Source organism: Pongo pygmaeus, chromosome 6 (genome assembly GCF_028885625.2).
Source record: "Pongo pygmaeus isolate AG05252 chromosome 6, NHGRI_mPonPyg2-v2.0_pri, whole genome shotgun sequence".
NCBI lineage: Eukaryota > Metazoa > Chordata > Mammalia > Primates > Hominidae > Pongo > Pongo pygmaeus.
This window is the reverse complement of record NC_072379.2, coordinates 110,459,092-110,485,733: the sequence shown is the minus strand read 5'-3', so window position 1 is coordinate 110,485,733 and position 26,642 is coordinate 110,459,092. Positions and strand designations below refer to the sequence as shown.

Below are 26,642 nucleotides of genomic sequence, written 5' to 3'. Positions count from 1 at the left end.
AGCATAGCATGATTATAACTGCATTGTCTCCTATATACTGTCCCACTAGCTTTCAAAAATTATATCTGATCAAGCCCCACTCCAGCTTTAAAACTCTGAGTACTTCCCATTCCTTACAGGACAAAGTCCAATCTCCTTATTATGTTGTTTCTATCCTCAATTTACCTTCCAACCACATTATCCTCCACCCGCTTCTAAACACTTTTCGGTCACTCCAGCCACTTCAAACTACTGTTATATTCCTTAAAAACCAAATATATAATTTTTAATTCCTGTGAATCATTTTTTTCTATCCATAATGCCTATCCTACCACCACCTCACTTCCATTACCTAATGTGTACCCCTGTTAATCCCTTCTCTGATTCAGCTCACCCTAAAAATCCCACTCAGTTATCACCTTCTTGATGGAGCCTTCCCAGGATACAGTCCTCCCTCTCTGATAGCGTGCAATAATGCACTCTCATTATTTGCCATTTCCTTGTGTTTTTGATGACTATGGGCCATTGAGAGTCGAGACCATGTCTTGGTGTCCTAAGCACAGAACCTGGAACATTAAATCTTTGTTGAAGGAATGCATGCTGTTAATATTCCTGCCTGTTTCAAAAGATTTTCAATATAATTATTTTGACTTATATTTATTTGAATATATTGACTACAGAAAAATGGTTATATAGCTCTAAAAGATGGAAGATCATTTGGGAGTTATTTTGCATAAGATACTTAAAGATTCCATTTTAAGAATATAAGTTTAAATGTGATCATTATTATTAACACCCTTTAATTGAATTCAAACCTCACATCAAGGGTATTATATGTTTGAAATTTATGGCAAATTTTTTTAATGACATTTGACTATAGTCTGAGGGTCTGTCCTGTTCATTGTTCTTGAAGTAAGAAGAAAATGTCCTAGTCTGTGTAGCAGCCTCATGATGCTTTGTTTTATGGATGTCTTAACTCATGTTTCATGAACTCAGGATTCATCTCTCTGTGTCTTGCCGATTCCGTTTCACAAGCCTAATTTTTGTCTTTTGCCTTTCTCTTTTTTAAAAAAATATAGATTTTAAAAAAATTTTAGATTCAGGTGGTACATGTGCAGGTTTGTTAATGAATACATTGCGTGATGCTGAGGTTTGGGCCTCAACTGAGTCCATCACCCAAATAGTGAACGTAGTACCCAATAGGTAGTTTTTCAGCCCTTTTCTTTCTCCCTGCCTCCCTTCTTTTGTAATCCCCCATGTCTGTTCCCATTTTTATGTCAGTGTGTATCCAATGATTAGCTCTCACTTATAATTGAGAATGCAATATTTGGTTTTCTGTTTCCATGTTAATTCACTTAGGATAATGGCCTCTAGCTGCATCTGTGTTGCAGCAAAGGACATGATTTTGTTCTTTTTTATGGCTGCATAGTATTCCATGGTGTAAATGTACCAAATTTTTTAAGCCAATCCTGTCTTGTGTCTTTCTTAATATCATAGTATCATATGTAAGCACAAAACAATTTTTATATGGTACAGTTAAAAAATCTGAAACACAAATCTGATCCTCTCAAACATCTGCATAATACCCCTCAGTGTCTCCACAATGCCTGCAGGATAAATGTCCAGACTCCTTACTATGGAAAGAGTTATGAAATTTGTCTATCTTTTATTTATCCCTATTTACCTTTCAGCCCTATGTCTTGCCACTGCTCCTTGCAGTCCAGGCAACCCTGTGCTCTCTCTTGCCTCTGAGGCCTACAGGTGTTGTTCCCTCTGTGTGGAATACCTGACCTTCAGACTTATTCACATTTGCAAAACATACATGTATCTGTGTGGTTTTTAGATTAACATTTATCTCTCCCACTAAACTGTGAACTCCATGAAAGCAAAGAGCACATTTAACGTACTTACTATTGTGTGGCATGTTCCAGACACTCCATAAACACCTGCTGCACGAATAAATAAAAGAATGTCTCTTACCAGGTATCCCCAGCATCTAACACAGTGCCTGGCACATAGTAAAGCACCCGATATTTATAAATCAGTACATGTTAGTGATCATTTCTAAAATCATAACAACTGTTCCTACTTTGTTTTATATTTAATTATGGGACTTTTTATTGTTTTGGAAGACTTTCACAAGAACTTTCTTACTTGAACCTCTCTCTTACTTGAACCTCTGCAGAAAAAATACTTCTATAAAGTAACACCTCCCTGTTTCTTTTTTATCTTGAACCCTGATTTGAAGAATACCAATAATACAGTTTAACCATGTTAAATAATTTAACATGCTTAAGTGACCATGTTGTGCTGTATGATGTAAAACAGAAAAAGGAAACTGCTCCCATTCTGCCAGGTTTTAAATGGTAGGATATGAAACACTTATTTCTTTGTGCTGTCCAAGCAGGAATATTATAGGCATGGCAATGTTCTTTTTCAAATTATAAAAAGAATCTGTTACTTAGTTATATGTGCAAAATAACCACATCTATCTATGCAAAAACACATATTTAGTGCAATGACCAGAGTTGAAAAGTACTCGGAGAGGACAGTCAAAGAAATACCACTGTATTTTGGGTGGGAGGGAGGGAAATGTTAAAGAATCTAGCATTGAGGTCATATTGCTTTCGAGTATTGGAACTGAGTTTGGAATAAACCCTGTTGCATGGCAGTAGACAAAGACTTGCTAAAGTAAATTACATGTAAATACTAAAATGGAAGGTATTTGTGTTATGATAATGTGATGTGATGAAACATTTGCCTACATTTTAGAAGTAAGAAAAATGTGGAGATGCCTTTTGAATAACTAAATGATCATACTGATTTTTTTAAATCTCCTCTAATTACAAGAGACCTCAAAGCCCCCACATTTTACAAGTATGAGAACTCACTCCCAGAGAGGTTAAACAAATTGCCAAGGTCATTGAGCTAGTTAATTGCATAGCCAGGATTTAAAATCTAGGTTTTCTGATCCTCATTATTATGCTCTTTTATTTTTCTTATAAGGTTTCTGCTGTTGAATATGTTTGGTTTTATAAATGTCAATGAAGCTTGAATGGATACTGTAGAAAACTACTTGAGACACTGAAAAGTTTTCTTGGGGGAAATAAAGATTTATGTCAGTTCACAGGCATTGGCAATGTCACATGCTGCCACAGCCTTTTATTGTGGGAGATAAATGGGACTAGGAAAATGAGATAGCACAGAAACAGGTCATCTATCCCCAGCTCCTTCACCTGCAATACTGTTTGCTTTGTCCCCAGCACTACAAAAGAAAACTCAAGTTGCTAGCTGGTAAGATAGATGTTTTGCCTCCTATAGCCAATCTTTTCAGCAAATATTTTTCCTCCTTGCAACTGACAGCACAGTCCCCTACCCCACACACCATATACACACATACATACACACCACCACTACCAAGAGTGCTGCCTTCAGTTTTCAGTTGTCTTACAACTTTTGAGGCAAGAAGATAAAACTACATCATGTTAGAATTTGTTTATACTATTCCTAACTAATTGTAGACCATAAAGCCAAAGAATCCCCACTCTCATGACTTTCATATCTATCTAAGCAAATGCACCAACAGGAAACTGAAGTGGGGTATAACTCTTTCAAAGATAAATGCACAAGCCATTTTTGCAGGGATTATATATAATATATATACATATATATGTATATATCTGAGTAACTCAAAAGAAGCAACGGAGAAACCATTAAAATAAGTTTCAGAAATGCGTTAGAAAGGGCGTCTCACAGTTTTAGTAAGCTAATGACCTACTCTCCCAAGAGAGAGCTAGAATGTGAGGTGTTTCCCAAAATTATCTGACCTACAGTGAAATACATTTGGGAAACTCTGCTTCCAGCGATTCTGGAGACATGGACCGGATCTGTCTAGCCATTTAAAGATGGATGACCTAGTGGGCATGTTTCCACATGGCGCATACTACATATCAACATATGTGTGTTGATGCCAAAGAAGCTAAAATAAGTTCTTGTCAAAATATTTATGGGCTTGATTGAAGTTGTTAGCGTATATAAAAAGAAAATAAAGCTACCACATGGTTTTTAGTTTTTAGATTTTTTCTGTCTTCTGTTCACATGAGTGACAACCATAATCTTACATTCAAGCAGCTTACATGTTTAACGTAATGTGTCATTGTATTTGATAAATAAAACTCTTGTGTTTGGGGTTGCTTTTTATTTTTGAAGCAACACCATGTTGTTACCTTCAATCAGATCGTTAAGAGAAATATATTTTCCTAGAATCACTTAGGTTACAAAAAGCTCTTTAAGTTTTCTAGTTAATAAATCTAAATCAAAGTTAGATTGAGCTAATCCCTTTTTGAGTAGGGAAAGCTCATTTCATTCATTGTGTGTGGTACATTATCTCCTTGATTCCACTTTAAGTATTGTATGCTATAGCGCATTTGACCCTATCTCTTGTAATGTTTAAGGAAGCAATATTCCAGCCAGGCGTGGTGGCTCATGCCTGTAATCCCAGCACTTTGGGAGGCCGAGGTGGGCGGATCACCTGAGGTCAGGAGTTCAAGAGCAGCCTGGTCAACATGGTGAAACCCCGTCTCTACTAAAAATACAAAAAAATTAGCTGGGTGTGGTGGCAGGCGCCTGTAGTCCCAGCTACTCAGGAGGCTGAGGCAGGAGAATGGCTTGAACCCAAGAGGTGGAGGTTGCAGTGAGCCGAGATCATGCCACTGCACTCTAGCCTGGCGACAGAGCAAGACTCCATCTAAAAAAAAAAGCAATATTTCCATGTCTGATGATAGCTTCTTTTCAAGAGTGTTTTCAGGTGATCAATTTAAAGATAACATCTCAGTAAATACTACTACTATCTCGCATGGCATCTTTGTGAGGAATATATTGATAATCTCATAACTACTAAGCACTCCTCACTGGGCTGGACTTAGCACATATCCTCATTTGAATGTATTCTGCACAGCACACTCTGGAAAATTCACTCAAATTCTATAAACCTGCATACATTCCATTAATACTGCATCTCAAGAATGCCCTGTAAGAAAAATAGGTTTTTGTATGAGATGCTTTTTGATGAGCATAACTTTCTAAAATTTGACAGCCACTTAAAGGAAAGCAGAGCTGAGCCAGGACTGTTCATTGTTCCCCTGCATTGAAAAGTTCTGACATTTAAGATGCTATAATAGAAGAAAGGGAATGTATTTCCCTGTTAATCTTCTATTACAAGTTTTCCACTTTATTTTCAAAACCCTAAATTGCTAGAACTTGTGGAGAGAAATAAAAACTCATTTTCAATGTGCCCAAGAAAGAAAAGAAAACATTTGGGTGGGTTTGAGTGCTGAGAATGGGAAGGGTCATGACTCCTTCCCTTGGGCTAACTGTTAAACTATGGCTCCCTTCTCTATAATTGCTTTGGAAATGGTAACAGTACAACAGTACTGCCTGTGTATGTGCGTATGTATGTTGACAGTTACAATAAACCAATAAAATGATCTATTTTCTCCTTATCCAAGGATTTCCTGCTGCAGATATTTACTGTGTTCCGAATATTGATACGCCCAGAGATGTTTCCAAAGGACTGGACTGTTATGCGCTTGGTTGCTAACAAGTAAGACATTTAAGTTGATGATAATTGCAGCTCAATGCATAGAGGAAGAAGAGAGTACAAAATAATCCTTTTCATTTGATCTCAAGTTTGCAGTTTTTTTTTTTTGCCTCTGAATTAAGCCTTTAAAAAAATATTACCACGTTTTGAATTACTGTTTCCTTTGTATATATTAACATCATTCAAAAATCAAACAACATAATAGCATATGCATTGAGAAGTTCTGTTCCCATTGACCCTCTACCCCTAGGCTGTGTAACCACTTGTATTTGTTTCTTACATGTCCTCCTAGTGTTCCTTTATACAGAGACCAGCAGGTAATGTAATATACACACTGTTCTGTATAACGCTCTTAAGAAATCCTGGCAGTCTTTCCAAATTAATAGATAGAAAGCCTTTCATTCTTCTATGTATTTTCCTTTACAGCTGAATAATATTGCATTGAATGACCATACCGTAGTTTATTTAACCAATTCTCTGTTACTAGAAATTTGAGTCATTTCTGATCTTTCTTAATTCTTCTTAACAAAATACATACATGAAGCATCTGCTCAACACTGGGAATAAGACATGACCCTTGAGTTGGACACATGGAGGTTGAAGTTCTTTTTATTCATCCAAGTGGTATGGCCAATAGAGAGCTGAAAATACTGCCCCGAGGAAACTTCAGAACAAAATACAGGCATTTGGGAGGTTATTGACATAAAGTCGATATTGGAATGTCTAGAAGATGATAAATTCAGTTTATATTAAGCGTATCCAGCATGATCTGAGAGCAATACTAGAAGAGAGAGGAGGCAGGAAAGGATATTAGGGCAGTCGGAATGGCAGGAGCTGATCCTGGAGAATAGTGTCATGGATTTATCTGCTCTCTCCACTTCCTGTCTCCATAGTCTCAGGATACAGAATGGAAAAGTGCTCTAGGAAACTGGCCTGGTCTTCACTTCCAAGCTTGTTATTTACCCTATTTCATTAGCATTGTCACTCTCCAAACCCACATTTGCCTGCTTCCCCTTCTTCCTCTTTTCCAAACGCCAACACCCTCATGCTCAGGATGAAGGTTGGATTCTCTAAGCATCTATCCATAGGCCACGGTCGCCCTGTGTTTTCTCCAGATGGCAAGCTTTGATGGTGGTGAGAGCTGTAGGAATATAGGATTCGATTTTGATTATATATGCTCAATATGGCTTCTGCTGCAGTATACATTTATAGACTTGGAGGTGTTAAAATGATGTGTTAAAAACTTTGTGAAGTAACAAATAGTATAACATAGCATATTATATTTTACATAAGTACAGAAGCAGCTTTTCCATTTTGAAGATTAATTGAGACTGTTGAAATAGCTCTCTTTAGAATTTAACATATTTAGTTTGATATCTGTGAGTAGAATCAAATATCTATTCATTTGGATGTCCGCATGCTACAGATTTAGGTGGGAGTTTTTGCTCATTCATCTGGCCTTATAACCAAAGAGCAAACATTCTGGGTACCTGGGAAGGGCTGTGAGGTAATCCAAGGAGCCAGATGGGAAGAGGTCCAGGCTATGGACATCATCATCACACAGCATCAACATTTGGTCATTCTGCCTGACTCATGTGCAGAGGAATATTTTGGATTGAAATAAAATTTCAGTGGTAGAAATTCAAACTGAAAGTAACATTGACATTCTATTCCTTACATATACAGTTTCTGCTTGAGCTTGCCTAAAATTGTGACAACCATGTGGCTTTTTGATATTAAATACTACCTCTCTCTGCCCCATCGTTACTCCAGTTTTAAAGACTTTATGGTCACACAAATGGATAGCAGTCTGAGAGTATAGATTCTACCTTTGGGTAAACACACACTGTTCAGAATTTTCATTTACAGTGTTAACCAAATAGGAAGATGATTTTGTTAGAGATGAGCTCTGTGTAATACATTTAAACAGAAGGTTACTCCCATAGCAAACCCAAGAAGTGTGCCATCACCCTTTGCTAAATGTGGTGACTTCATTCCATTGCCACCCATGTGAGTGCTGGTAGGAGTCTGGCGCTGCCTCTCCACTGGCAATGGCTGGTGGCTGCAAGTCCAACCTCATTCATGGACAGGACTCCAGGAACTAGAGAGACCACTGCCAAGTTGGAGAAGCCAGTCTGCTGTGTGTTCTTGCTCTTGCCTCTTCTTTCCTCTCCTCTACTCTTTTAATAGTCTCTAACCATTCTCCTCCATTCAAGTCATGAAAGCAGATGAGGTTTGCTTTGCTTCATAAATGCAGTATAGCCTGAAAATTAGCCCTCTACTATTTGTGCTTTATCTTTGAAAAATATTAACCCATATAATATTGGTAGAAAAGTAGATTTCTGAAAGATGTTAAGGACATCTTAAATATGTTAAAGAGCATACACCAGGAAGAAAAAGTTTCCACTTGGCTAAACCATGTTGAAGCATGTTGTAGGAGTTACATCTACGTCTCTGAAGTTGACCACCTTTTCTTCCATAGTTTCAACTTTCTTAGACAAACATTTGTTCAGCGCCTCTTAACCCAAAGGGGCATTTTAACCCAAACTCCCACTTTTATTAACCCAGTCGTGTGCTTAATACATGTCAAATTGATAGCAGGTGGCTGAGAAGTCACCATTGCCCTACCCTTGAACTCAATTGAATTGCTCATCCCTCAAAATGAATGTTCTTTTATGTGTTGGTCCTTTCTTCCTCTGTTTTCAAGTAAATTAAATGCCTTTAACTTTCATCTATAAGCTGTGTTGTTCGAAATCTTGTAGCTTGCCTGCTTTGTGTGAAGCTCTGCCAGAGTTTGTGACCAGACACCTGGTGATTTGTATGGTTCTTTGTTTTTTTTCAACTGCATGCCTAATATTGTATAACATAGCAAGTGTGCCCACTCATAATTCTGCCAGGGCAAGAAGCATTTCTTCTCTTTCTTGTTTGCTACAGAGCTATCTCATGACCCCCTGTAAGTTCCTGGTAGATGTTTCTGATGAGAACAACTGCTCAATCTAAGAAAGAAGGAACATAAGGAAGATGAAAATTAAGTACCAAAAATACAGGACACTCTGAGACAAGCTTCTCTCCACCCCCTTCCCATACACATTGTGAAATAAAGTACAAAAATAAAGTCACAGCTTTATACATATTTTCAAGAAGAAAAATCTTATAACACACTTGCTTACTGAGGAAGGTAAAAACTCCCTCTCTCTTCAGTTGAAATTTCAGGTCTTTATTTTGGTTATCTTGTGTGCATGTTGGCCTCAAACATATCGTGCATTAACCAACTTGGGTTTCAAATGAGATCTGCATAGCCAAAAAGCGATTTGTTAAATCAAAGTTTCTTAGAGAGGTTGTCCATTCATTTGCTGGCCCATTTATTCAGCCAGTATTTTCCAGTGCCTGATGTGTAAAATAAGCACTATAAAGACAAAGAGCACAGTGATATGAGGGTGTTATGAAGTGAACATTGTTCTCGACTAGAATAGGAGGGGTCTTTCATGAAGGAGTGAAGCTTGAACTGAAAGCTAAGCAGGGGGTAACAAACAGCAAAGGAATAATGATTCTATCAGTAGGTAGCATCTACAAAGGCCCTGTGGCCAGAGTAAATGTGGCACACTCAAGGAACTGAAAGACTGTTAGTGTGGCTGAAATGTGGGGAGGGAAGGAACCAGTAAAGATGAGGTTGGTGGAGGAAGACAGAACCCAGATATTGATATGTGTAGAGACCAAAGAGAAATCAGGGAGAACCAGTTAGGAGCTTACTGCAGCCATCCAGGTAAGAGATGTTGATGATGGCTTAGATGGGCAGATAGCAATGAGGGTGATGAGAAGATTGGTTTTGGAAATAAGGATGATAAGACTTGCAAGTGACTGGGTGTAGGTGGGAGAGAAGAAAAGTAATGGAAGGTGTTCTTAGATGCTTGGCCTAAGTAAAAGGATGAATTGTGGTGCCATTCACCTAGGTGGAAAAAATGGAGAGAGGAGTAGCATTGGGGATGAGAGAAGTGAAGAATTCCATGTTGAACATAAGTTTCATGGGTACTAGATATCCAAGTGGAGATGTAAAAGCGAAAGCTAGACATGCTTGCATGGAGCTCAGGGATGATGTTGGGGCTGGACATGTACGCTTGGGCTCCTCAGCGTATGGTTAGGATTTGAAGCCTTGGAACTGAACAAGAGCACTGAGGAAGAAAGTACAGACTGAAAGGAGAAAAAGACAGGACTGAGCCCTGGGGCATGCCACGTTTTAAAGGTCAGGAAGTGGAGAGGTATCCAGTGAAGAAGACTGAAAAAGAGCAGCCTATGATGTAAGATGAGAACCAGCAGAGTACAGTATCCTGTGAAGAAAGCATTTCAAGAAGGAAGCAGTATCTAGAGCTGCTGGGAGGTTGGTGGTGATGTGGACAGACAATTGGTCCCGGGATTTGGCAGTGCAGTAGATATTGGTGACCATGACAAGTGTTGTTTCAGTGGAGTGGTGAAAAGGAAAACCCAATTAGAGTGAATAGGAGTTGAGAAACTGAAAACAGTAATTACAGGAAGAGTTTTGCTATCAAAGGGAGCATAGGAACAGGGCTATATCTGGAAGGAGATGTGAGGACTGGGATTCCTTTTAGAATATGGGATATTACAGCATGTTGATTTAGTAATAGGAATGGCCCTGTTAGTAAAAGACAGAAATATTGGTGCTAAAGAAAACAGGGATAATTAAAAGAGCAATGTCCTTGGGCAAGCAGGGGTAGGATTGCATGCAAGGTTGCTACGTATGCCAGCCCAAGAACTAACTGCTACCTGTCCATGACAAGCTTGCACGTAAAAATAAGTCATCAGTGTAAGCATGCAGTTTAATTAAACTGGCATTGTTTTTTGTGGTAAGACTTTCTCAAGGAAGGAAGCTTCCCGCACTTAGAGCAGCATTGATCTAGTGCACACAAAGAAAGGTAGGAGCATCGACAGTTTATCCATAATAACAGGAAGGAAGGTGGAATATGCGCCACTGACCCTGAAAACTTGAGTGGTAGAGTAGCTAATCTGCTGAGCATCCGTTGACACAGCTACTATTGTTTTGATTTTGGCTTTTCTAATTCAGTGTAGTTATCCTTAAAGGCTTTTACTGTTCAGGGAGAGAATAGATACTTATTTTTTATCAAAACTATATATTACTATGCTGAATGTGCCAAACTTGAATAGTTACAGCAAATAATGACAAAAGAATTGCTTGCACAATCCATCTCCTCCAGGTGAGTTGTGAGGAGTTGGTAGAGAGAATGAATGCATGAAGGAAAGGCTTTCTTAGGGTTTAAGCCTAAAAGGTCAAAACAGAGGCTGTTGCCATATGAGTGATTTTCTACGAGTACTGCCCAGTGGAGTACTGGTCAAAACAGTTTTCAGAGTCACTCCGTGTAAATCTTTTCCCATTCTTTTTGCTTCATCCACACTGCGTGCCCCATTGACTGAAATCAAAATCACCCCTTTCTCTGCTTCCCTGCTTTAGCTGATTCTGTGTCCTCCACTTGGATCAGCTTTGCCTGTCTAATTTCAGTCTGTTCAAAATAGCTAAAAATAAATAAATAAAAGTTGTATAAGCTTCACATTTTAGAGTCATCTAATATGGCAAACAAGTATAACAAAGCGTAGACTCAACTGTAGTCATCAGGCCACAGTCATTTAACACACACTTACTAGTCTCTGCCCCTGTGGATGCCGTGGTAAAAAAGGCCAAATTCCCAGATGCCATTGCTCTCTAAGTTCCAGCCCTTCCTTGTCTTCTCTTCCATGTGTAACACCAGTCCTCAAAATAAGAAGGATGATCACATGCATCAGAATCACCTGGTTGGGCCTGGTTGCAAACCTCCCAAGCCATAGGTAGTGGTAAGACCCTGAAGTCTTAAGCATCCTTTGGGTGATTCTCATGCATGCTGAAGTTTGAGAACCACTAGTTTAGATGCGTTCCCACATTGGTTATCCATGAATTTCATCTCCCCGAAATGTCTTTGTGTTGATTTTTTGCTGCCCCAATTAATCCACCAGGTTGTAGGGAAATTGTTGGACTCTAGGTTTAGATGTCCTTAGTTTTTCATTGTATAAACATCAATATTGTCGAGACCCAGTTTATCCACAAAGGTATTTCTCTCAGTCCATGTGTGATTTTTGGAGACGGGCTTGTGTTTGAGCAGATTATCAAATTGGAGTAATTAAAAAAAAAATTATGGGAGATAAGCTTTCCTGGGTGAGAGTGAGAGGGAGAAATAGGGTTGCTTGAAGTTATTTCTTAAGCCCAAAATGAGGTGGCAACTGGAAAACCATAAAGCAATAACTTTGATTTCCTGTACACCAGTTTTTCTTTTATATATAAATTTTATCATGCTGTGCCTGTAGATTATGATTGTCAAAAATGATCCTACTGCATGCCTTGCTGTGGCAGTAATCAGTAATTTGGGTCACGCACAGTGGGGCCGAGGAGGGCAGATCACTTGAGGTCAGGAGTTCGAGACCAGCCTGGCCAACATGGCAAAACCCCATCTCAACTAAAAATACAAAAATTAGCCTGGCGCAGTGGCGGGCACCTGTAATCCCAGCTACTTGGGAGGCTGAGACAAGAGAATCGCTTGAACGTGGGAGGCAGAGGTTGCAGTGAGCAGAGATCACACTACTGCACTCCAGCCTGGGTGTCAGGGAGACTCCGTCAGAAAGAAAGAAACAGAACAGAGAGAGAGAAAAAGGAGGGGAGGGGAGGGGAGGGGAGGAGATGGGGGAGGGGAAGGAAGGAAGGAAGGAAATAAATAAATAAATAAATAAATAAATAAATCAGTAATTTGGCTGTTTGTGGTAGCATATTGAAAATCTTTTTTGACTATTGAGTTGGAGCACTGAGATTTGCGATATCCCCATATTCAAACACTAAGTCATGAATAAAAGAATGAAACCAGAGAAGCCACATGGTTTTGGATAAATTGAAACAAGTAAAGAAAGGTCCCTAAACACCATAGGTATCCACTAAAATGAAGGAGCAATAACGTATAAATGCCTCTGGCTGGCTTAGAGACCTGTGTGTTAGGAAATGATGTCAGTGATGAGTTACCATAGAAAGCTCTGGGAACTGCCTTGATGGCTTGGGCTGAATGTTATAGGTATGAAAGAAAAGCATTTGAATAGTCCTTTTAAGATCTTTCTAGCCCTGAGCAGTCATATTTTTGGAGGCCCTACTCCTCATCCTATCAAACACTAAATAGACCCACATGCCACATTAGATACAATTTTGCTGAAGAAAAAAATTAAAAGTATTTTTTATATTTGCTTCTTAATTATTGGCTTATCAAGTAAAATAATTTAATTTTGATTGGCTGTGATGTCTCACCATTTATGTATACTATATTTAGGAATTGTAAAATTATAAAATAATCTATAATTTTAAAATTGCATAAATATTAAAATTGGACAGTTAATGAAAGTCATCGTGTCACTTTCTGTGGACATGTGATTATTCATTATTTTTACTTTTTATTTTGCAATTTCAATTTGGTTTCATGACATTCTTTCAGGTCTCAATGTTTTCGAAAGTCCCTGAAAGGCTCACAGGCCCTATGCCCTGTGCCTCTTTCTGCCTAATGGTAAGGCAGCCCTGATAAGAGGGTGAGGTGTTCAATCTAGAAATGAGAACTGCAAGCCCCATACGAATTGTCCTAATATTCCAGAAGTCAGAAGAATGCTGAAGCAGAATTTGTGGGAATATTTCTGACTCTGGCCACTCCAGAGCCTTGCTCTTCAATGGGTGGTTGCAAACCAACAGCATTAGCATCCACTGGAGCTTGTTAGAAATGCAGAATCTCCGGTCCCACTCCAGGGTTGCTGGATCATCTGCACTTTAACTAGGTCACCAGTTACCTGTTAAAGTTTGAGAAGCACTGATCTAAGGTAGAGCAGTGGTTCTCAGCTCTGGGTACACTGTAAGAATCACTTGGGAGCTTTGACAATCCTGATGTTCTGATTGTAGCCCAGACCAATCAGTAGTCTCTGGCGATGTGACCCAGACATTGTATTTTAAAAGCTCCCAGGTGATTCTAGGGCCTGGGGCAGGTTGAGAGCCACTGTTCCATAGTAAGGCCACAGAGATTCCATGTTGTTTACCAGCAAGTGTACTTCAAAAAGCCACAAATATATTTTGTGTGTTTGGGATCCACCATGTAAATAACAATTTGGTAATCTTTGCCATGGAATAACCTCTCTCTCCCTCGGAAGATTGAGTTTGTTAGCTCCTTTCTGTGACATTTGGTGTGATAGACTAAATTCCAGATATGTCATATTTCACTAACACCAGAGGTATTGTGTCTGAACATCAATCTAAGCTGAAACTGTGGGCCACAAGGTGATTTTTAATGTAAACCCCAGGTGTAGTGGGACTGTGTGTATTTCTCATTGAACATCAAAGCAGAAAGTTTGTGCTTATAACCACATGTTAAGCATACAGATTTTTCTTCTTTAAACTTAGAAGTCCAATGATCTTACTGGATGCTAGGCAAGAACAACTTTCTTGCCTGATAGCCTTTCATTTTCTGATGATTCAGCTTCAGTTTCATATAGTAAAACTTGAGTAAAATACTTTGGAACAGTAATGATGTCTTCAGTTATCATTGATTTTTCCAGTGTCTATGGGAAATTGCCACATTATACCGTCATTTGCAGGTGATGTATCTCTGATATGACTTTCACTGATGATATCTGCCATTTAGGGGACTGAAGAAACCACAAGACTTCTCAATCTCATAGGTTTTTATTATACTTAAATTTAATAGTAAGATTCACTGAAAGGCACATATGACATATATAAAATGCACACGCATGTAACAGTGCCTGTTCATGGTAGAGCGAATGCCCATGAAATCGTGGTTGTCTTGTTTCCTTTTCGTTACCTTGGACTTCCACATTCAACCATCAACTTACCCTTGTTAATGTTTCCCTACCCCACAAGAAAGCTATAATAGTGAGTTTCCCAGCAGATAACAACAATCAATATTTATGTCTTTCAAAGTCTATATTTTTCTAATTAGTAGATATAATCTATATTAGCCAGATAACCAAGGTATGAAGTTGATAGTGTATTTTGTTTTCTTTTGTTTTTTCATTTTACCTAGGGTGACATAAATACATCCTCCAACTCCAAATCGCATGAAGAGAACTGAGGCTTTATCATATCACACACTCATTACACATGCATCTCAGAAAAGGTCAAAGAAATTTTAAATACCGACAATTTATATATTGGTCCTCAGTTTATAGTAGCTCAGGGGGTGGCTAATCTTGCTTTAGTATAATGCTGTGTTAAACATTAAGTGAACCAATTGGAAATACGTTCAACTTTAAATATTTATCTCCTGGTTATAAAAATTAGTAGATTTTGAAAAAATTGCAGAGTTCTAGAACTAACCAAGAATGCTCATCAAATCCTTCTTTTTAAAATCTCCCCAGCGAACTACCTGTGGCTGTATTGGTCAGGCTTTTCCTGATTTCTCCTGCCCTGGAGATGACCCTTTCTCTGAATGTCTGTAACACTGTTGGTTTCACACAGCTTAGTACTGGGTTATAGACAATTTCACAGTCTGTAATTGTTTCTTTAGTGGCAGTCTTGTCGCACTTAAAGAGGGAATCTGCCTTCTATAGCTCTTGCATGCCCTCTAATACCTTAAACAGGGGAGAACAGAGAGAAGGCTAATAAATACTCAATGTATTCTATTATTTTTTCCTATCCACTTTGTCTTTGGGCTCCATTTTTTCCTCTGTATTTTAAAAAGCATGGCTTTCTTTTATGATAATCAAACATGGAGTGTTGCCTGTAATCCTAGCACTTGGGGAGGCCCAGACAGGAGGATAGCTTGAGGTCAGGATTTCAAGACCAGCCTGGTCAACAGAGTGAGAACCTGTCTCACAAAAACTGAAAAACTATTTGGCTGGACATAGCAGCATGCACCTGTAGACCCAGCTACTTGGGAGGCTGAGGCAGGAGGATCACTTGAGCCCAGGAGTTTGAGGCTGCAGTGAGCTATGATCATGCCACTGCACTCCAGCCTGGACAACAGAGCAAGACCCTGTCTCAAAAACAGAAAAATATGACATGTTATGTTTGTAGTAAATCATTTTGCTTTGTTTGGAAATTAACAAAAAACATTACAAAACATCAAGGTAATAATGTATTTCTGTCTGAGTCATATGAATTCATAGATCTTTCGTGTATCAGTTTACAAAGGTCCTGACTTCAGTGATAGATTTCTTCCCCTTTTATTGACCTGTCGTCTCTTTTTTGTTTCTAATATGAATTATTTAATATTGCTCCAGATGCTTACTGAAGAAGGTTTTATTTTATCTGAGTAGGTTTTTATTGTTGTATACTAAATGATTTTCATCAATATGAAGTTTTCACCTTGTCATTTTTTTTATCACTAGTGTTATTATTACAACAGTTCTGTACCTCTCAGATGCACTTCGTAAGAACTTCTTAAATGAAAACTTTGATTATAAGGTAAGCATTCATTTATATGACTCTCCTGCTTGGGCTAAAAGAATCACATTGTATTATAGGAAATTACCTAACATTTTCTTGGGCCATATTAGTTTTAACTATGAGTAATATTAGAACAGTTTTCATTATATTTGTGAACAGATGAAGGCTGTAATAATGCTTATCAACCTGGGAAATCATAGTGTTTAAAAGGAGATAGTTTTTTATTGTTACTATACATTTTAATTCTTTCTGTTTTCTGTATGATCCCTGTTTATGACAAAGGGGACTCAGAACATAGTGTTTTTTATTTTTTAGAAATAGAGTTTATATGAAGAAAACATTTACAAAGTAAACCCTTTAGTTTCTTATTTCTTTGTCTTCCCATTTTTTAGAATGAATTAATGAAAAGAAAAAAATGAAACATTGGTAAGGTTCTTTAAGGCAGAACCCTCTGTATATCTATGATATAATGTCATATGCCTGGGCGCCTACAAATTCTTGATATACTATTTTTCAAATAGCAAGTGATAAACAGCAAACAAAGATGAGCAGTGCCTATCTTGGCTTTCTTCCTCAATGGTGGTTCTTTGTTTTGGGCATCTTTGTTCTTACTCTGTTTTGAATTACATATTTCATATTAAACATGTTTATAAAATTTCCTTATTGGATAATAAGAAAATACAAAAAAGCACAAATACCAAATACAATAAAAAAGAAATTTTAATAGTTACATAATATTTATCTATATCATAGCTTATAGTATATCAAAATTTCATATTTCATTCTTATAAATTACTCATTTTATGTACATTCTTATAAAATAAAACTTGGCATATATCCCTAAATTATTTCTTTGGTTCTTTTTTTGTTTCTGGTTTTGTTTTGTCTTGTTTTGTTTTTGAGACAGAGTCCTGCTCTGTTGCCCAGGCTGGAATGCAGTGGCGCAATCTCGGCTCACTGCCACCTCCGCCTCCCAGGTTCAAGCGATTCTCTTGCCTCAGCCTCTAGAATAGCTGGGATTACAGGCACACACCACCATGCCCGGCTAATTTTTTTTTTATTTTTAGTAGTAGTATGGGGTTTTGCCATGTTCACCAGGCTGGCCTTGAACTCCTGACCTCAGGTAATCTGCCTACCTCAGCCTCCCAAAGTGCTGGGATTACAGGCATGAGTCACCACACCTGGCCCTTAACTATTTCTTTGGATAAATATTTATTAGTGGAATTGTTGAGTGAAAGGTTGTACCAATTACATTTGATTGCCTCTTTTCCTGCAGCTACACCAACATTAGAAGAGATTTTTTTTCTGACAGATAAAGAGAAAAATCCTGTTTGCTTTAATTTACATTTCTCACTATTACTTATTGACTAGTTACTAGTTATTGATCAAAATTCGTATTTTTGTGAATTGTCTATTCTTGACTTTTTTTTTTCTTTTTTTATTTTGAGACAGAATCTCCCTCTGTCGCCCAGTATGGAGTGCAATGGCGCAATCTCGGCTCACTGCAACCTCTGCCCCCCAGGTTGAAGCAGTTCTTCTGCCCCAGCCTGCTGAGTAGCTGGGAATACAGGAGCACACCACCACGCCTGGCTAATTTTTGTATTCTTAGTATAGACGGGGTTTCACCATATTGGCCAGGCTGGTCTCGAACTCCTGATCTTGTGATCCACCCGCCTCGGCCTCCCAAAGTGCTGGGATTACAGGCATGAGCCACCGCACCTGGACTGTTCTTGACTTTTATTCATTATTTTACTTAGGGTTTTATTATATTCTTTTTTATTTGTAAGAGCTATTTATGTATAACAGATACTGATTCTGTGTCATATGTCTCCTGGTTTGTTATGTCTTTAATTTTACATGGTGTCAGTGGAGAAGTGTGTTCCTTCCATTATGTCCTTTATTTTTTTTTTGCTAAGTTTATTTCAGGGAACTTTATTCAGATCTCTTTCTGATTCTGTTTTTTGGTAAAAGAAAACTTAAAAGATTTGCCTGGGCAGGGAATTTTTATATAATGTCTGAATTTAAAGCAATTAGCATATCTGAAGAAGTGTATGCATTTTTTACAAGTTCTACGTTAAAAGGAGTTCCAAAAATGAACTCACACAGGAATAAAGAAATCCATCTTATACCTCATCCTCTTGGAGATACTCAGACATATTACAAGAGAAACCACACATCTATCTTTTAGCATATACCAAAAAGCTCGTGAAACCTGGAATACAGCTTTGGAGCAATATACACCTAGATAATAATAGTACTTATTTATTTAGTTACTTCTTCGTTTTAGAAAATTTTAAGCATATATACAAGTAGAGAGAATAGTATAATGAACCCCCATGATGTACCCATATCCAGCTTCAACTATTATCAACTCATGGTCAGTCTTACTTCAACTATACCCTCAACCACTTTTGAAGCAAATCCAAAATACTATGTCACTTCACCTGTCAATATGCTTGTAATACCATAGTATTTAAATATCTTGTTCTTGTTTTAGATCTGGGATTCCTACTTTTACCTCGCAGTCATTTTTATAAACCAGTTGTGTCTGCAGTTGGAGATGTTCACACCTTCCAAGAAGAAAAAGGTGTTAGAAAAGTAAGTATCAATGTATAATCAGGTGAGAAATGTTGCCCCTTAAAGAGTATTCAGTTCAAATGATTCATAAATCAGAATGCGCATAACTGGAAATCACACAGTGAAGAACCGATGACCAAGGGGTCAAGAAGCAGTCTTTTCTGGACATTTTAATATTTCAGACATGTTTGCACATTGTTTTGACCTGGCTCTTTCAGGATTCAAAATTTCTATAGATGCAAAAAATTATGAAACATCTCTTTTACTAAAAGGTAAAGAATTTGACTTAGAGGCATTGCGACACGTATATTAAAAGTCTTTAATTAAAAACTCCTTGCCTTTTAATTCAGAATGATAGATTGTATCCTAAAGACACACAAATACTTCTTTGTTCTGGAGGCATTGTATCAGGTTTGGTTTTTTGTTCTATTTCAGGTATGGTGACATGCGGGTAACAATGGGTTGTGAAATTTTCAGCATGTGGCAAAACCTAGGTAAGTGAGGAAAAGAGAAGCCACATCTACTGTACAGCTCCTTGCTGTACCTTGAAGTGTACAAATGAAGAAAGGCAATTTACCAGTGACACCATTTGAAACCAAGTGTCTAAATCAATAAACATCTATAGAAAGTAATTGACACTTTGGCATTGAATAAGGTTACAACAAATTCTTTAAATTGGTCTCTTAAGAAAAGTCACCTTACCTTTGTGTGTTTCATTATTAATTAACGATAAATTTTATAATCTAGCATTGCTCCAACATTACACATATTTCCAGCGATGAGGCAACCTTTCAGAATTTGGAACTGTAACAACTCAAAATTTCTAGAACTCTGAGTTGAAGCTATGAATCATAATAAATTTAGGTTAAACTTCATGAAACATTGACTTGAACGTCACTACTCTTAAAAACTTGAGACCATTGTCCTATATCATAAAGAGTATAGCCAAAGGATTTTAAAAGCATCTGCAGTTGCTAAGAAACTGTTGGATCCAATTTTGTTAATCTGCTATAGCAGATAGAGTATATTATTCCAGAAAATTGATGGTACAGATCTGGTTGCATAGAAAACAATAATATTTGGAAAACAAATTGTTTTAAAATTCATTGGCATAGGGTCCCTTTCTAGAGATTTATAACTTATTTTATTTGGTATGTTAACTATGCAGGTTTTTAGTATTCATTTACTATTACTGCATCTTAATGTTCTTTGATTTATTAAAATGATTGACCTATTTGAGTTGAATACGTAATGACCTGAAAATATCTTTTCTCTTGGGCTTATCCAAGCGCAGCTTGGAGATTGGAAGGATTTATTTTCTGTGAATGAAAATAGAACCATTATTGTTTTACTTCCACTCATGTTAACAGACTGATTTTTGACCAGGATCATTACAGGGTGATTTTTTTTAATAGGGTATGTATATTCCTCAAATATACATAGCAACTTGAGGGAGCCTTGGTATATATAATTAAGCCCAGTGTTCAATGCTTGCTGGTGATTTCAGAAAAAATAAAAAATAAAAAAAAATAATGAAGCTGGGAGCAATGGCTCATGCCTGTAATCCCAGCACTTTGGGAGCCTGGAGCGGGCAGATCACTTGAGGTCAGGAGTTTGAGACTAGCCTGGCCAACACGGTGAAACCCTGTCTTTACTAAAAATACAAAAATTAGCCAGGCGTGGTGAGGGGGCACCTGTAATCTCAGCTACTTGGGAGGCTGAGGCAGGAGAATCACCTGAACCTGGGAGGTGGAGGTTTCAGTGAACCAAGATCGCTCCATTGCACTCCATCCAGCCTGGGTGACAGAGTGAGACTCTGACTCAAAAAAAAAAGAGTTATCATCTTGAAAACAACCTTCAACTATGTAAGGCCAGCCAGAAGATATCATGGTCGGTCTTTAGTTGCAGCTCAAAAATAGTTTTCTTATTTGGAGACTGCTCTTCTTAGTCTTCAGTTTTTTCAGGTTTCATTGATTCTTTGTGTCCTTGTTTTTTCTAAAGAAGATCAAGGCCCTTGTAGTGTCCATATTGCATTTGACATTAATTTAGCAAGATGTTTTTGAAAGAATGCTGCATTGAATCTGTTTGAATGCACTTGTGGTTGTGTAAGCTCTTTTCTGGGCTCAAATTATGAGAGCAGGACAGATTCTGTTTGGTTACAAGAATGTTAAAAAACCATGGCCAGTTACTGTTCTAGATACATCTCAGCATTGCCGTCTATGGCTATTTCCACATAAACCTGTATCCAAACCATAATAGCTATGCATTTAGGCCCATGACCCTTGGGCTGCTAAATAAAGCTGTCACATGTAATCTCCCTAAACATGTCACTGTATACTTCATAAACTTTTATCCTCTATTTTGTCTTTCTTCTAAAATGAAACTATTTCTGCCTCTCTGGTTTTTATGTTAAGTTACTTCTCTGTTTTTCTCAGAGATCTAGAGAATATAGAAAATTTCTGGAGCATATCAATACCTATAATGCAGTATTTTGTTATACTGTAGCATCAGCATCCTTGGAAGCTTGTAAGAAATGCAAAATCTCTCGCTCCACCTTAGACCTACTGAAACACAGTCTCTGGGATTGGGGCACAGCAGTCTGTTTTAGCAAGTTCTCCAGGTCATTCTTATGTACTTAGCTAAAAACTGAAAAGCACTGCTTTAGTTTATCCTCTCTCTTTGTTGTTACGGCCCTAAAGACTTAGCTCTAGCACAATCCTAAGACACTGTTAGAAAAGGCTCCTCCTTTATACTCAATTTACAGATTCCCAGCATGACATGGTTCAAGCGTAGGGTCAGCGTAAATTTTTACTTCATTCCTTGGTTGCTGCATTATTACCCAAGAGTTGTGTCTAGACTTTGCAAAGACTTCCCAAATATTAGGTGAATTTTAAAGTCTGTTGCTGTTGTGCAATAGCTAGAATTGGAAAAAATTCAGAAATGTTAAAGCCTCTCTTCCAACATATATTTTTATAAAATGAGGAGAATAATTAAGTATTCAGAGTGACATTTTGATACCCCTTATAGGCCTTAAGTCAGCTTGTTACTTAGGAATATCAAAGTACATTAATTATCATTTGGTTTACTTATAAATATGTCATGTTGAGAATTTGAATGCTGTAAGAGAATTTATTCAGGTAATTGTAAATTTGCCATGTTTTAATGTAACAGTCCAGTAAATTCAATTTGACTAAGTTTATGAAGCACTGGATATATGCAAGTATTTTGGAGGACATAAGAAAAAATGGTCCACACCTATTAAAATCTTAGTTTTCAAATCTTATATTTTAAAATTTTGTCCAATTTAGTTCGAACTATGACAAAGCTTGACAAAGACAACATCATCATGTTTTAGTAAAGCTAGTAAGCTTTTATGATTTCATAAATCAAGATCCTCAATATTTTTAGTAGATACAAAATGCACTAACTTTTAGAAAATAAGATGAAGGGAGGAAATGCCCAAGGTCACTTAATATACTTTTTTCCACTTGAAACTGTCTAGTTGGTCTAATTTAGAAATACACATTTTACTGGATAATACTTTTAAATCAGATTTGGTCATTGATGTTTACCTCTGAAGTGTTGAAATTCTTCCATATGCTAGGAACATGTTGTTTTTTTCCATTCCACTGAGGACAGGGAGGGGAAAGACACATGTAATTCAGTGACTTGTCTGCTTTTAAACTTAAAGCTGTAAGATTTTAAAATCTGATCATTATATCCCTTAGCAACCTGTGAGCAATTTTTCAACCCCATGAGACCTAGAACTGCTTACGTTTACAGTGTTATTTTTAACCATAAATCATCTAACAGACATTTAGTTGTGTGTGCTTGAAATATTTTATAATTCTAAAATTACATAACAACTTGTCTGTAGTATTAAATGTGCTTTTATAATGATTATTTACATTAAGAAAGTTTAACCTTTGTTCTGAATTAGTAAATATTTGGATCCTTTAGTATATTTGTAGTTCACCCAACTGGAGGAAGCGAGTTCTAACTTCTCTTCTGCTGTCGCCTCTGTCTTGGAGTTTTTGCAAGCAGGGCCATGAGCACCCATTTTGATGTCTACAGGAATGAATCCGTGGCTCTGCTAGTTCATGCTGCAGCCCTAGTTCTATGAGGTCTGGTTGGGAACATAGAAATAAAATCAAAAGGTTTTGTTGTCTAAAGACAACAAATAGTCCTCCACAGGTCAACAAGGCAGGGCTTCTCTTCTTCCCTTGTGAGACAGCAATGGATCCTGGGGACAGAAAGGCTTTGAGCTCTTGCCTGGAACTTTAAGTCATGCTGCCTATCTCCAGTGCATACAGAGCACTGAACACATCATCCCGCTCATATAATTAAAATTTAGTTTTAAAGTATTTTTTAATTGTGGTAAAATACAAATAAAATGTACATCTTGGTTGGGTGCAGTGGCTCACACCTGTAATCCCAGCATTTTGGGAGGCTGAGGTGGGTGGATCACGTGAGGTCAGGAGTTCAAGACCAGCCTGGCAAACATGGCGAAACCCCGTCTCTGCTAAAAATATAAAAATTAGCTGGGTGTGGTGGCATATGCCTGTAATCCTAGCTACTTGGAAGGCAGAGGCAGGAGAATCGCTTGAATCTGGGAGGCAGAGGTTGCAGTGAGCCAAGATCGCGCCATTGCACTCCAGCATGGGGGACAGAGCGAGACTCTGTCTCAAAAAAATAAATAAATAAAAATAAATAAATGTACATTCTAACTATTTTTCAGGGCACAGCTCAGTGATATTAAGTATATTCACATTGCAATGCAACCATCACCACCATCCATCTCTAGAACTCTTTTCATCTTGTGAAGCTGAAATTCTATACCCAATAAACAATAACTTCTCATTCCCCTGTCTCCCCAGCCCCTGGTACTACCATTCTACTTTCTGTCTCTATGAATTTAACTACTCTAGGTACCTTACATAAGTGGAATCATACAAAATTTATCTTTTTGTAACTGGCTTATTTTGCTTAACAGATTGTCCTCAAGATTCATTCATGTTGTAATGTATCAAAATTTTCCTTTTTAAGGCCGAATAATATTCTGTTGTATGGATATACCACATTTTCTTTATTCATTCATTCCTCAGTGGACATTTGGGTTGTTTCTGCCTTTTGTCTATTGTGAATAGTGCTGCTATGAACGTGGGCATATAAAATATCTCTGAGATCTGGCTTTCAGTTCTTTTGGATATATAGCTAGAAGTGGAATTGCTGGATCATATGGGAATTCAATTGTTAATTTTTTGAGGAACTGTTCTCCACAGCTGCTGTAACATTTTACATTCTCACCAACAGAGCACACACATTCTAGTTTCTCCATTTTCTCTCCAGCATTTATTATTTCCTGGTTTTTTGACAGTAGTCATCCTAATGGGTGTGAAGTGGTATCTCATTTGCAGTTGTGGTAAAATAATGTATTTTTGGAGCATAAAAGCCAACTAGTGGTTAAGTAAACACCTTTTCTTAAATATGGTATTCCTCAGCGTTTTCATTTTCTAAGTTGAAGGACTAAAAAATGTTCTATCAAGAGCCGTGGCGGAGGAAGGCATATATTTTCCCCCAAAACTTTACCCATCTGTACCCCTACTTGAAAGAACAGAGAAAAAGGTTAGTCTTTACTAGTATGTTCCAGTGTTGGCTTTTATCTTTCTTCAAGGTTAAGTTTTTCTTTCTATTTTTAGATGAACTAACATTCTTACTAAATATAAAGTGAGCTCTTTGTTCCACATTTGCAAACACAGCGTCTTGTAACTGCTGTAGAAAAAAAATCAATACTTCCCTAGCAGGCTGTTCTGTGTGCATAAATATAAAACTCCAACAGCCCAAGTAGCAGGTGCCCTAAATACTTCAAAATAAGACTATGTGGCCAACAATTAGAGGTAGAGAAAGTATACTAAATCTATGGTTTAAAAAGAAATCATTTAAATGAAGTTTATTTTGCTGTTGCCATACATAGCTCAAAATTGCTTTGCTGGTTCTGTAGGAATTAAATTTTCTGTGGTTGGAGAGCCTGTTCAGGTTTGCAGATTCCGTGTTCCCAAAGTATGTTTTCAGCAAATAAGCTATTCTCATGCATTCCTGCACAATGACTTAAATGTAGGTGTGGCTTCTCTGACCTTCTTACTGTCAATGGAAAAAATCAGGCTACAGAATGTAGTATATGGACCTTGTTTGAATTGTGATTGAAAGAAACCAGCTATACATGACATGTTTTAAGACCATCAAAGGAAATTTTAATATAGGCTGGGTTTTAAATTAATTTAAGGAATTTTATTTCTTTGTTAGGTGTGATAAAGGCATTAGGGTTCTATATTTGTAAAATGTCCTATCTGTTAAAGATGCTTACTGATGTATGTACAAGTAGACTGATAACAATGTCTCAGGCCTGCTTTAAAGTACTCTAGAAAAAAAATAGTTGGGGTATTAGGTAAAATGGGAAGGACAAGAGTCTTGATAATCATTGAAGCTAGATGATGGATGTATGGAGTTTTTTTTCTTTTTTAACTATTTTCTGTGATTTTGTGTGCATTTGAAATTTTTCATATTAAAAAGAAATTTGAAGAAAATTTGATTGTAAAATATCATAAGTGGAAGAGTTTTTTTTAAGAGATTCAAAAGTACTCAAGCAAGTGCATGCTAATATGGTCTTCATTAGAGAGGCCAAGGGATGCCAGGCTCCGGAAAGACTAAAGACCAAGATAGTAACATAGAAGCTCTGAATCTCATCTACCAACTCAGGCATGGGAGAACTATTCGGGCTGGCAGGAAATTCTGTTTCATTTTGTATTCCCTCTCTCTTCCATCCCCCTTTTTTCACACACACCCAAAAGCTGTGCAAAGGTTTAGTGTCTTACACAGTGTCAAGGCAGCAGAGAGAACATAGCTGGGGCTCTACTGGGGCACAGCCTCTTTGGCTGGACTTTTGAGCCCCTGCAGCCATCTCATGAGGCAGGGTTGTGGAACAAATGCAAGACCTGTTAATCTCAGAATTTGTGAGCCTTTGCCCCAACAGAAATTTTCTTCCCCCTTTTGTCTTTCCCCCCACTCAATTTCCAGGACATCTTGATAAGCTGTTTAGTGGGTTTAGGCTTTTTAAAATGACAGTAAGAGTGATTGAGTTCAGGTTGCACGGGTTTTCTACCCTGACAAAAATAACGGAGGGAAGGAATTGCAAATGCTAGCTGCTAGTTACTGGCTGGAATTGTATATGTTGATAGAATGAGGAAAATATAGGGAGAGCTATTAATTTATATTTCAGTGAGTTTGTCAGTCTTGAAAGTATTTATTCTGGCTGGGCACAGTGGCTCATGCCTGTAATCCCAGCACTTTGGGAGGCCAAGGCGGGCAGATAATGATTTCAGGAGATTAAGACCATCCTGGCTAACATGGTGAAACCCTGTCTCTACTAAAAATACAAAAAAAAAAAAAAAAAAAAAAATTAGCCGGGCATGTTGGTGGGCGCCTGTAGTCCCAGATACTTGGGAGGCCGAGGCAGGAGAATGGCGTGAACCCGGGAGGTGGAGCTTGCAGTGAGCTGAGATCGCACCACTGCACTCCAGCCTGGGCGACAGAGCGAGACTCTGTCTCAAAAGAAAAAAAAAAAAAAAAAAAGAAAGAAAAAAGAAAGTATTCTATGGGCAGTAAATATACAATTAGATTAATGAAAAGTTTCTTTTGAGGTATTCTTGCTCTGATGAGGAAAACTAAGCAGTCCTTTGGGAAAGACAAAAGAATATCTAGGTCAAAAATAAAGGTAGGAATGCAAAAGGAGTTATGAGCCACATTTCTTCCTCACACATAATGGGTATGGATAAGTGATTTAGAGATAGTGGTGATATGGCTCTGATGAATGAAAGAACACCAGGGTTTTTGGTCCTGCGCCAATTTAGATAAAAGGACACACACACGTGGAGTGGTTTTAAGGAGCGAAAAGTTTAATAGGGAAGAAAGAAAGAAGAAAACAGCTCCCTTGTACAGAGACAGAGG

The 26,642-nt window shown here is 37.7% G+C and overlaps 1 protein-coding gene across 5 annotated transcripts in view; it reads left to right on the top strand.

Moving 5' to 3' along the window:
* DOCK4 (dedicator of cytokinesis 4) overlaps window positions 1-26,642 on the top strand; it is a 485,830-nt gene that overhangs the window by 379,057 nt on the left and 80,131 nt on the right. For all 5 annotated transcript variants that reach the window (XM_054494462.2, XM_063667735.1, XM_063667733.1 and 2 more), the window contains exons 27-30: window positions 5,487-5,581; window positions 16,004-16,079; window positions 18,559-18,659; window positions 19,074-19,132. In XM_054494462.2, coding sequence (XP_054350437.1) covers window positions 5,487-5,581; window positions 16,004-16,079; window positions 18,559-18,659; window positions 19,074-19,132 — 331 coding nt within the window. The remainder of the gene's footprint in view (window positions 1-5,486; window positions 5,582-16,003; window positions 16,080-18,558; window positions 18,660-19,073; window positions 19,133-26,642) is intronic.